General features: G+C 47.7%; 1 protein-coding gene across 1 annotated transcript; it reads left to right on the plus strand.

Moving 5' to 3' along the window:
- The first annotated feature begins 6 nt into the window (after positions 1-6).
- On the plus strand, positions 7-9,565 carry LOC142486519 (battenin-like). Its single transcript, XM_075585095.1, has 7 exons — positions 7-1,337; positions 1,535-1,581; positions 2,019-2,087; positions 3,204-3,259; positions 3,596-3,689; positions 5,792-5,938; positions 8,899-9,565. Exons 1-7 carry the CDS (start codon positions 1,310-1,312, stop codon positions 9,016-9,018), a joined length of 561 nt encoding a protein of 186 aa, XP_075441210.1. The 5' UTR covers positions 7-1,309; the 3' UTR covers positions 9,019-9,565.
- The last annotated feature ends 3,161 nt before the right edge of the window (positions 9,566-12,726 follow it).

The following is a 12,726-nucleotide window of genomic DNA, read 5'->3' on the forward strand; positions in this document are numbered from 1 at the left end:
CGGATGATTTATTGATGGCCATGGAGAGGGCCTGTATTTCTACACTTGTCATGTTGGACCTCTCAGTATGCTGCACTGTCTTAGGGACCTGGCTAGTATTAGGGGGGCCCCCATTACAATAGCTTGCCTCGTCCCTGCAGAGCTGGACCCAGCAGGTGGCCATAGGGCCCCACGTGTCACCAGTGGGCCTTGTTCCCTTGGAGGTCCCTCAAGGGTCGGCGCTGTCATTGCTCCTGTTCAACGTGTATGTAAGACCATTGGGCGATATCGTCAGGAAGCATGGTCTCAAGTGCCATCAGTATGTTGATGACACCCAGATCTAGGTTTCTTTCCAGGCCTGCCAAGGGGACGGCTGTTGTTATATTGACGGCTTGCTTTGACGAGGTGGCGGCATGGATGGCGATGAACTGGCTGAAGCGCAATCCTGACATACTGAAACTAATTATTATAGGTTTGGCAAGATGCCCGAGTATGGAACAGGGGGTTTGTGAGCTGCCCCTAATCAATGGGGTACGACCTATTCCCGTGTCCCATGTGCGTAACCTCGGCATCCTCTTTCACCAGAGTCTCAACATGCGAGCCCAAGAAGACATGTGTTTTTTTGTTTTGTTTTTTTTTTGTTTTTAACTGAGACTGCTTCGGTGTTTGCGTCCACTCCTGTCGTCGATGAACCTTGAGTCACTGATCCATGCCTTTGTGTCGACGCGGTTGGACAAAGGAAATGCCTTATAAGCACTATCTTGCGTGATCTGCACTGGTTCCCAGTGATCTTCTGTGTTCGATCCAAGGGCCAGTCTATCTGCAGTGTCGTTTGATGTCTTGGAGGGATACTGGTTATGATCTCATGTCCTTTATGGGAGGGGGGAGGGGCGGTACTGCACCCTATACTGGGTTGGCGGGCCTCCGTGTGTGCGGTTTCAGAGGTTTGGAACGCGCTCCCACCAGAGCTTGGGTGCATACCGACTTTACCATAGTTTTGGCAATGGTGTGAGACTCATTTCTTCCTTCTGGCTTTCCCTGTCTCTGAGTTCTCTCTAATTCTCAAGATCTCTCTCTTTCTCTCGCTCTCTCTCGCTCTCTCTTTCTCTCGCTCTCTCTTTCTCTCGCTCTCTCTTTCTCTCGCTCTCTCTTTCTCTCGCGCGCTCTTTCTCTCGCGCTCTCTTTCTCTTTCTCTCGCTCTCTCTTTCTCTCGCTCTCTCGCTTTCTCCGTTTCAGTTATTTCTTCGTGCTGCTCCCCCCGCCCTCCGTCCCGCGATGGACGCTTCCCTCGCCAGTTGGGGAATCTCTCACTACCGACCGTCGGCCTCTGATGGAGGAATCCTCACTGCAGGAGACAGGTACAGACCTCCAGAGCATTGCTCCGCTCATAGCAGAGGGCAGAGCATCGCTCCACTTGTACCTGCAGAGTAGATATAAGTGGAGCGATGCTCTGCCTTATTTCAGCAGAAAGAGTGCAGAGAGGAGATACGGAAAGTGTGTTTTGAGTGTGTGACCTCATGGGCTGTCTCATCTCTTCTCGTGCACTCTCATTTAGGAAGGAGCTCCCCTCTGACGCTCTCACAGAAGTGGCAGATCATTCGAGTGAGACAGGAGACAGGATGTTTATGTCACACACCTTTTACTGACAGTCTCTTTGTTTTGGTTGCCGTCTCTTTTTATCCTTGCAGTCTTTTAACCTGCCTCTCTCTTCCCAACTTCCTTCACTTTCACTCTCCTGTGGTTTCCCCCCCCCCCCTTCTCTCTCTTGTTTTCTTACTTGCATAGCATGGTGTGTCTCTCCCTCTCTCTCCCCCTCTCTCTCCCTCTCTCCTCCCTGTGTCAGCCTTTTTTCTCTGCAATCTTATTTTTTGTGTCTTGTAACAGTCTCTTTCTCTGACAGTCTTCTCTCTCACACACAGTCTCTCTATTTCTTTCACAGTCTCTCTCTGACAGTCTGTTATTCTCTCTCTGACAGTCTCTCCCTCTCTCTCTCTCTCTCTCTCTCTCTCTCTCTCTCTCTCTCTCTCTCTCTCTCTCAGTCGCTCCTGAAATATATGGCCCCCCTGTCCCTTGTTTACTTTGCTGAATATTTCATTAACCAGGGGCTGGTAAGTCTGGGTGATTTTATGATGGACGATTGGGAATGAGAGGGCTTTGTGTGTGTGTGTGTGTGTGTGTGTGTGTGTGTGGTGTGAGGGAGGAGAGGGTGCTGTGTGTGTGTGTGTGTGGTGTGAGGGAGGAGAGGGTGCTGGGTGTGTGTGGTGAGAGAGTGCTGGGTGTGTGGTGTGAGGGAGGAGAGGGTGCTGGGTCTGTGGTGTGAGGGAAGAGTGGGTGCGTGTGGTGTGAGGGAGGAGAGGGTGCTGGGGGTGTGTGGTGTGAGGGAGGAGAGGGTGCTGGGTGTGTGTGGTGTGAGGGAGGAGAGGGTGCTGGGTGTGTGTGGTGTGAGGGAGGAGAGGGTGCTTGGTGTGTGTGGTGTGAGGGAGGAGAGGGTGCTGGGGGTGTGTGGTGTGAGGGAGGAGAGGGTGCTGGGTGTGTGTGTGTGGTGTGAGGGAGGAGAGGGTGCTGGGTGTGTGTGGTGTGAGGGAGGAGAGGGTGCTGGGTGTGTATGGTGTGAGGGAGGAGAGGGTGCTGGGTGTGTGGTGTGAGGGAGGAGAGGGTGCTGGGGGTGTGTGTGGTGTGAGGGAGGAGAGGGTGCTGGGTGGGTGTGTGTGGTGTGAGGGAGGAGATGGTGCTGGGTGTGTGTGTGTGTGTGTATGTGTGTGTGTGTGGTGTGAGGGAGGAGAGGGTGCTGGGGGTGTGTGGTGTGAGGGAGGAGAGGGTGCTGGGTGTGTGTGGTGTGAGGGAGGAGGGGGTGCTGGGTGTGTATGGTGTGAGGGAGGAGAGGGTGCTGGGTGTGTGGTGTGAGGGAGGAGAGGGTGCTGGTGTGTGTGGTGTGAGGGAGGAGAGGGTGCTTGGGGTGTGTGTGTGTGTGGTGTGAGGGAGGAGAGGGTGCTGGGTGTTTGTTAGGGGCGATGGATGGGTGTGTGTGGGGTGAGGGAGGAGAGGGTGCTGGGTGTGTGTGTGGTATGAGGGAGGAGAGGGTGCTGGGTGGGTGTGTGTGAGGGAGGAGAGGGTGCTGGGTGTGTGTTAGGGGCGATGGATGGGTGTGTGGGGGTGAAAGGGCAGAGATGGGGGTGTGAGTGGGGTTGGGGGTATTAATATGTTTATGTTCCCGTCTCTCTCAGTTTGAGTTGATGTATTTCCCAAACATCTCTATGAGTCACTCGGAGCAGTATCGCTGGTAAGTCTGATACCCCCGGGGTAATACTGCCAGCAACTGACCCATTATCTGGGGGTAATAACCACCAGCAGCAGTGGCTAATACACCCCAGCCCCATTGCTCCTCTTTCTCTGTTCCTCCTCCCCATCTCCCCCATCTCCCTATCACGTTCCCTCACTCCCCGCTCTCTCTCGCTCTCTCTCGCTCTCTCTCTCTCGCTCTCTCCCTCTCTCTCCCTCTCTCTCCCTCTCTCTCCCTCTCTCTCCCTCTCTCTCCCTCTCTCTCCCTCTCTCTCCCGCTCTCTCCCGCTCTCTCCCGCTCTCTCCCACTCTCTCCCACTCTCTCCCACTCTCTCAGGTATCAGATGCTGTACCAGGCCGGGGTGTTTGTCTCTCGCTCTTCCCTTCGCTGTCTCAGAATCAGGAAGATCTGGTTACTCTCTGTTCTTCAGGTAATCGGAGGCCTCTCTGCATGTCTCACTGTCTCACAGCACTCTCTGCATGTCTCGCAGCACTCTCTGCGTGTCTCGCAGCACTCTCTGCGTGTCTCGCAGCACGCTCTGCGTGTCTCGCAGCACGCTCTGCGTGTCTCGCAGCACGCTCTGCGTGTCTCGCAGCACGCTCTGCGTGTCTCGCAGCACGCTCTGCGTGTCTCGCAGCACGCTCTGCGTGTCTCGCAGCACGCGCTGCGTGTCTCGCAGCACGCGCTGCATGTCTCGCAGCACGCTCTGCATGTCTCTCTGTGTCACTGTCTCTGCACTCTCTGCATGTCTCGCAGCACTCTCTGCATGTCTCGCAGCACTCTCTGCATGTCTCGCAGCACTCTCTGCATGTCTCGCACCACTCTCTGCATGTCTCGCAGCACTCTCTGCATGTCTCGCAGCACTCTCTGCCTTTCTTCTCTGTCTCAGTGTATGAATGCAGACCTGTAACCTGTATATAATGTATCAGTGTATGAATGCAGACCTGTAACCTATATATAATGTATCAGTGTATGAATGCAGTCCTGTAACCTGTATATAATGTATCAGTGTATGAATGCAGTCCTGTAACCTGTATATAATGTATCAGTGTATGAATGCAGTCCTGTAACCTGTATATAATGTATCGGTGTATGAATGCAGACCTGTAACCTGTATATAATGTATCAGTGTATGAATGCAGACCTGTAACCTGTATATAATGTATCAGTGTATGAATGCAGACCTGTAACCTGTATATAATGTATCAGTGTATGAATGCAGACCTGTAACCTGTATATAATGTATCAGTGTATGAATGCAGTCCTGTAACCTGTATATAATGTATCAGTGTATGAATGCAGACCTGTAACCTGTATATAATGTATCAGTGTATGAATGCAGACCTGTAACCTATATATAATGTATCAGTGTATGAATGCAGACCTGTAACCTATATATAATGTATCAGTGTATGAATGCAGTCCTGTAACCTGTATATAATGTATCAGTGTATGAATGCAGACCTGTAACCTGTATATAATGTATCAGTGTATGAATGCAGACCTGTAACCTGTATATAATGTATCAGTGTATGAATGCAGACCTGTAACCTGTATATAATGTATCAGTGTATGAATGCAGACCTGTAACCTGTATATAATGTATCAGTGTATGAATGCAGTCCTGTAACCTGTATATAATGTATCAGTGTATGAATGCAGACCTGTAACCTGTATATAATGTATCAGTGTATGAATGCAGACCTGTAACCTGTATATAATGTATCAGTGTATGAATGCAGACCTGTAACCTGTATATAATGTATCAGTGTATGAATGCAGACCTGTAACCTGTATATAATGTATCAGTGTATGAATGCAGACCTGTAACCTGTATATAATGTATCAGTGTATGAATGCAGACCTGTAACCTGTATATAATGTATCAGTGTATGAATGCAGACCTGTAACCTGTATATAATGTATCAGTGTATGAATGCAGACCTGTAACCTGTATATAATGTATCAGTGTATGAATGCAGACCTGTAACCTGTATATAATGTATCAGTGTATGAATGCAGACCTGTAACCTGTATATAATGTATCAGTGTATGAATGCAGACCTGTAACCTATATATAATGTATCAGTGTATGAATGCAGTCCTGTAACCTGTATATAATGTATCAGTGTATGAATGCAGTCCTGTAACCTGTATATAATGTATCAGTGTATGAATGCAGACCTGTAACCTATATATAATGTATCAGTGTATGAATGCAGTCCTGTAACCTGTATATAATGTATCAGTGTATGAATGCAGTCCTGTAACCTGTATATAATGTATCAGTGTATGAATGCAGACCTGTAACCTGTATATAATGTATCAGTGTATGAATGCAGACCTGTAACCTATATATAATGTATCAGTGTATGAATGCAGTCCTGTAACCTGTATATAATGTATCAGTGTATGAATGCAGTCCTGTAACCTGTATATAATGTATCAGTGTATGAATGCAGACCTGTAACCTGTATATAATGTATCAGTGTATGAATGTAGCCCTGTATATGATTTTTCTCTCTGTCTCAGAGCGTAAACGCCGTCTTGCTTCTGGTTGGGGTTTATTACCTCTTCCTCCCCTCCCTGGGGCTGGCAGTCATTTTCCTGATCATAATATTTGAGGGTCTCCTCGGGGGAGCGGCGTACGCCAACACATTCAACAACATCGCAGTAGAGGTGAGTCTGGCATCCGTATCATCACGCAGCTCTGTCGGAGAGAGGCTTACACCTGCCCGATATGTTATTTGCCACAGTATAAAGGGAGAGAGAAGTAGCCACAGATGCAAAGTTTGAAACATTATATTATAACCTGCGCACCTACAGCTCCGCGTCACAGCTCCTGCAATATACACAAATCACATTATATTATAACCTGCGCACCTACAGCTCCGCGTCACAGCTCCTGCAATATACACAAATCACATTATATTATAACCTGCGCACCTACAGCTCCATGTCACAGCTCCTGCAATATACACAAATCACATTATATTATAACCTGCGCACCTACAGCTCCACGTCACAGCTCCTGCAATATACACAAATCACATTATATTATAACCTGCGCACCTACAGCTCCATGTCACAGCTCCTGCAATATACACAAATAACATTATAACCAGGACCTCTGGATGTCTTGGGGCTACAAGATGCACGATCAGAATACTTCCGGTGAAATATGTAGACCCCAAACTAACTCTTCCAGGGACCCACAGAGTTAGTTATGATCTCTACATATCCATACATACATACATACATACATACATCATAGCAAGGGTGAGGGCATTAAAATGGCAGTGGGCCGGACATATCGCAAGAAGAAATTACCATCATTTGATGGTTTTCAACTGGATTCCAGGGGATATCGAGGACCAACATCACGACCAAAAGTAAGATGGGAGGATTAAATCAGAGAGCAAAGAGACTTGTATCCGGACTACTTGCAAAGTCACGAAATAATAGGGAAGGCTTTCATCCAGCAGTAGATTACCAAAGGCTATGAAAACTTAACCAATATACCCATCTAAAGTTTGGAACCCCCCAAATATGGAACACACAGCGAAAAGCAATGGCCCTCCTTCTCCGGAGGCTGGAACGTCCCGGGGGCCTGGCAGTGTTCAGGAGGAAGGCAGGAAGGCAGAGGGAGGTAAGAATCCCCGGAGGTGAAACAAAAGTTGTCATTCAAACCTTAATCTGGCTACTTGCAACTGCCGGACTGTCTCCAGCCAAGCAGCACGGCAAGAACTGGAAGGGGGACTTGTAAAGATTAAATGGGATATTGTTGGCCTTACTGAAGTACGAAGAAAAGATGAAGACCTCATTGAGCTCAAAAGTGGACACCTATTCTATCACAGAGGTACAGATAATGGAAGAACATTGGCGCTGGCTTCATCATTAACATCATAGTGGAGTATGAAGTATGAAAGCTCATCTGGAAGAGCGGCCAGAATAGTCATTCAGTTGACAAAGAGATCCAAGTCCTTGCCCCAACATCAAGTCAAAGGGACAATGAAGTGGAAGACTTCTACCTTTAAAACGAAATAAAAATACCATTAATGAGCACATTCAGATGTCTCAGACAGGTCAGCAACCCTGCCTTTCCCCATTATCTCTTGGCATACAATGCTTCCCCTGCAGCCAGGGATTCTGGGAAATGACATGCAAGTGAGCATACAGTGTGTCACCTTTTTTTTGCTTGTCCATTTTCACATGGACAAGAAGGTCCATGAAATAAAAAAAACCTTAACAAAGGACATCGTCACCTCAAGATCGTCATGGGAGATATCAATGCAAAGATTGGTGCCCAGCAGAAAGATGGGGCATCAGTGGGTAAGTCTGGTTACGGTAATGGGCATGAACGTGGGGACAGATTTGTGGGATTTTCAGAATGTGGAAATGAATTCATTCTTCAAGAAGCATCCAAATACAAAGTGGACATGGAATGGACCCAATGTAATGGAGAATGAAATTGACTATATCCTAGCTAACAAACACGAGATTTGAAGACCATTTTGGCCCAAGTAGTGATCACCCATTTGGTTTGCAGCAAATTACATGAATGAGAAGATGGAAAGTAGAAAACAGATTAAAAAGGCAAAAACAATCAACATCAACAACCTCATGAACAACAGCACAGAATTTCAACTACAACTAAAAAATTGCTCGAAACGCACAGGGATAAAGTGTGCCCGCGCATTTCCAGCAAGCTGACAATTTTTCAGGTCTAGTTGAAATTCTCTGCTGCTGCTCTTGAGGTTATTGATGTTGATTTTGTTTTCTTCCTCTTTTCAATCTGTTTTGAAGAACTTATGAAGATTGGAGTTGAAAGAGCAGGTGCACAATATAAAAAAAGAAGGCACAACTTCAGCTGTTCTCCTCACTCCCTTTTTAGTGTTAAATACTCTTAAGCTTCTGTCTCCGCACTCATGAGTGCTCCTTACACTGTCCAACACGTGTGTTGAAGAGATCCGGCGCCTGACGAACACTGATGCCGCCTCCTGCAGTCTTTGGCTGCGCCCCTCCTACGCGTTTCACAAGTCCTGGCTTCATTCGAGAACGAGCAGGACGTTGCTAAGGATACAACACAATGGACCACTGTAAGAGACATTGCAGAGTTACACACAGGGAGACCGTTTTGGGGAAATTAAAACATGGCTTTATTTAGCCGGTCCCTCTAAACAATGCAGAACATACCAAAATAAACAACCTAACCCTGTGTAAGGGAGAACTCACTTCCCAGTCCCTATCTGCAAGAATGGGAGGAAAGGCCCATTGCCAGCCTATCACCCCAAAGTCTCGCTCGCTCGCTCTCTCTCGCTCGCTCTCTCTCGCGCTCTCTCTCTCGCGCTCGCTCTCTCTCGCGCTCTCTCTCGCGCTCGCGCTCTCTCGCGCTCGCGCTCTCTCGCGCGCGCGCTCTCTCTCGCGCTCTCTCTCGCGCTCGCGCTCTCTCTCGCGCTCGCGCTCTCTCTCGCGCTCGCTCTCTCTCGCGCTCGCTCTCTCTCGCGCTCGCTCTCTCTCGCGCTCTCTCATGCTCTCTCCACGCGTGCTCTCTCTCTCGCGCTCTCTCATGCTCTCTCTCTCACTCTCGCTGTCTCGCTGTCTCACTCTCACACTCTCACACTCTCTCTCTCACACAGATTAAGCCGGAACACAAAGAGTTCGCGATGGGCGCAGCCTGCGTGTCCGACACTCTGGGGATATCGCTCTCTGGAGCCATCGCTATTCCTCTCCACAACTACTTCTGCGGACTACCGTGACACAGTCTCCTGTGTTGCCAGCTTTACAAAGGATTCTGGGTACCCGTGTCCCAGTGCATAACTACACTACTTCTGGTTTTGCTTGAAGGCCCCAAGCATATGTCGAAGTTATGAAGTAGGGAAGTGGTGTTTCTACGCAAAGCCAAGAAACATTGTTTTATGTCTAAACTACAATGAATAATTCATCTTTAAAAAAACAGAGCTGCTAGAAAAAGCTTTTATCTATCTGGTCTCAGTGTATTTCTAATAATTACACAGTCCCTATATGAAGTTTCTTGGGGAACTCCGAGGAAAGGTGCTTGTTCCTCAACAACAATAAGGCTTGAATTGGGGTAGGGCTATTGAATTTAGTCGGGTTTCAATAGTAATTAATAATTGTTCTGCATCTGCCTGTGCTATATGTATGCAGTACGTTTGTCCTTCAATGATAACCTTGCTTAAATATGGGATTCCAGCCCCGGACACCAAGTGATCATTTTAAATTTTGTGAATCATTGTAAATAATTGTTAAACCTTTTTGTTTCCAGTAAAGTGATTCTAAGCTCTGTTTCTTGATGCAGGATTCATTTTGCGACATCTCTATCAGCCAAGTTCTCCTCCCGTTTCCCTGCTCGTTGATTTTTTAACGGTCTGTTTTGATTCCTAAGAAATGAATCCAAAACCTCCATTATTGTGACTGGTGAGCCTTTCTCACTGAGGCCCGGAATCCATCAAGCGCCGGCAAGCCACTGAAAGGGAAATGACCCTAACGTCAAAGTAAACCTAACAGTATAAAATAATATAATGAAACAAAAAGGAGGCATCGATCCCATAAGGGCTGAACTGCCCCATGGATTTGCTTTGGTCGGTTCTCCCCTTCCCCCTCTTCACAAGGTTATTAAAGAACTGGGCATACACACCAATGGGGGGAGGGGGGGAAGAGACGACCGATTTTAAGTTGGGGCTTAAATACCGAACTAATTGTCTTTTTGTCCCACCCTCCCATCATTTGAAATGGTTATAGTATTATGACGCCACTGAAGTGTGACAGAGCTCGTCTCTAACCAGGAGGCCGACCCGCAGGGCTGAGGCAGGATATGGGAACTGCCAGCAGGCCTAGGGACGGAGTCCTGATTGAGGAGAATATCTGGGTTTCAAGCCAAGGTGCAGCAACGTGGTGGGGGGGTCACGGTTCCAAGATCGAGGCAGGAGAGAAGCAAATGGAGCAGAGCTACAGGAAACGCAAAGCGTATCAGGATATCAGACGGAGTGCAGGAGCACAAGGTTGAGGGTGGAGTGGAGCCACTTCGGCCATCTTGTGTGAGGGTGACATGACCTCAGATGTCGGCCATCTTGGTGGAGGCAAGGCATTCAGGGACGTGTTGGTGCCGTCTGTGACGGCGGAACCTGACATAAAGGTCCCATGACAAGGAAACTTTTTCATTCATAAATCAAGCAATGCCTACTACATAAATATTCTCAGTATTTTAAGACCCAGCTTTCTGTAACCTTGATTAATCTCACTTTTTAATTTGCTTTGAAAATAATACTACACCATTGTCGAGTCACTGAACAGCTTTGACTATTACTTACCCCCATATATTAGTGGCTATGTAACCCTCTGTGTAATGCAAGCAACACACTCGCACTGCCCGGGGCAGGTTCCTTTCCAGTGAGCTACGAACATGTGACTGTGATGGACGTAGGGTCAGCCAATCACAAACGCTGTAGGAGAGGTGGGGCTAAAGCGAGAGGAGTCTTTGAGGTGTTGGCAGGGCATTATTATTTTTAATAATGGTGTTTATTTGAAGTTTTCTTTTATTTATTGATGGCTTTTTGGGGGGTGTTTTAATGTGTAATTCTGTTGTTTATTTGGTAGGTGCCTTTTTGATTGCTGGTAATTTTGTTGTATATACTTGTTTATTGTTGTTTTATTTGGTGATTGTTTTGATTGAATTAGATATTGTTGGTGGTTGTTTATTTTTTAGGTTGACCATTGACTGCCATAGTGTTAAATCATGACTATATTATATGGGCATGATGTACCACTTTGCCAATCAATTGGTTTATTGGCATTTCTAATGTGTTGATTTTGCTATGTAATCTGTTTGATCTTTGGCCTGTTTTTTTTTCTCTTCCCCATTTATTGCTATAGTGGCAAAGTATGCCCATATTATATGGGCATGCTTTAACACTGTGCCAATCAAAGGGTAGCCAGGGTGGAGGGTGGGGGTGGTGTATTTATTTGAATGTATTGCACCAGCGGGGACCACCCGAGGAAACCAGGGGCCCCTCAGGGACTACCCGTGTGGACCACCCGAGGGCCCCCGCACACCCGCGAGGACCACCCGAGGGCCCCCGGACACCTGTTGGGACTACCCAAGGCCCCCCGGACACCCACGGGGACATCCGAGGTTCAGGCCCTGATATGGGGTGCCGGGATCCCAGTGCGGGATTTAAATCCCCTGGTCACGTGACGCGGGAGATTTAAACGCCATGGGGATACCGGCACCCCATAACGGGGCCTGTATCTCATGAAGTAAGGGGTCCCCGTGGCTGAAACCAATGCGGTTCATCTCGGGAGACCCCCTGCTCCCGTCCACTATTATCAAAACCAATATTTTTAATGCGCGATCACCAGTTAGAGCCGTGCATGGAGACGCAGCGTCTCCATGCAGCTGTTACAGGCGGCAGTTTTTTCTATCTGCTATCGCGCTCTAAAATTTATAGCGCAATAGCACTGATACAAAAAACAGGTCGCACCATAGTGCATTTTTTGTATCGGCCTTAAAAAAAATGGACTTCATTTCTTAGTGAATCCTGCTTTTGACCTCATGTCTGAAAGCGCGATAAATAAATGCAGGGTCTGACGCAAATGCACTGAATTTATCACCGCTTTGTGAATTGGCCCCATAGAGAGAGACCATCCCAGAGTTGGATCCAGAAGCAGAAGATTTCACTCGTTTGAATTCCCTAGGGCAGAATGACGAAACCGAAGATGAGCTACAGTAGGTGTCGACCGCTGTGAGCACCACCCTAGTGTACGGCGAGCTGAGCAAGAGATACCTATATCCCATATGCCCCCTAAAAAGCAGGTGGGGGTAACAGTGTCAGGTTTCCTGACCGAAAAAACTTCAGGTTTTAGCTACATTGTGAATGTGAAGGAGGAGTTAAATGTGACCCCCAGGCAGCGTGCTTGTGATACTGGGTGTATGATAGTGTTGCCAACAGTAATGGGGAAGGGGGCAGTAGAGCCAGGCTTGTGAGGAAGTATGAGGAGCTCCGTCTTTGACATATTCAGTTTGAGTCGGCGGAGGGCCATCCAGGATGGTATAGCAGAGAGACATTCAGAGACACTGGTCTGTACAGCAGGTGTAAGGTCAGGGGTTGAAAAAGAGAAGAGTTCCCAGGACAGAAACCTGGGGTACCCCCACAGAGAAATCGACAGAGGAAGAGGTAGTAGCAAACCAGACACTGAAAGTACGATGGGAGAGGTAAGAGAAATCCAGAATAAGCTCTGAGAAGAGGGTGTTCTACAGTATCGAAAGCTACAGAGAGGCCGAGAAATATGAGCAGAGTGTAGTGACCTTTGGCAGCATGGAGGCCATTAGTTATTTTAGTGAGGGCTGTTTCAGTGGAGTGAGCAGTGCGGAAGCCAGATTGTAGAGGATCTAGGAGAGAATAGGAGGTGAGAAAATGGAGAAAGCGAGAGAATGCAAGGCGTTCAAG

Source organism: Ascaphus truei, unplaced genomic scaffold (assembly GCF_040206685.1).
Source record: "Ascaphus truei isolate aAscTru1 unplaced genomic scaffold, aAscTru1.hap1 HAP1_SCAFFOLD_929, whole genome shotgun sequence".
Taxonomy (NCBI): Eukaryota; Metazoa; Chordata; class Amphibia; order Anura; family Ascaphidae; genus Ascaphus; species Ascaphus truei.

Excerpts from the sequence above, each read along its gene's own strand:
- LOC142486519 (XM_075585095.1), top strand. The coding sequence starts at position 1,310 with ATGGAGGAATCCTCACTGCAGGAGACAG. Across the intron at positions 1,582-2,018 it reads AGAAGTGGCAGATCATTCGA|TCGCTCCTGAAATATATGGC; the intron begins GTGAGACAGGAG and ends TCTCTCTCTCAG. Across the intron at positions 3,690-5,791 it reads GGTTACTCTCTGTTCTTCAG|AGCGTAAACGCCGTCTTGCT; the intron begins GTAATCGGAGGC and ends TCTCTGTCTCAG.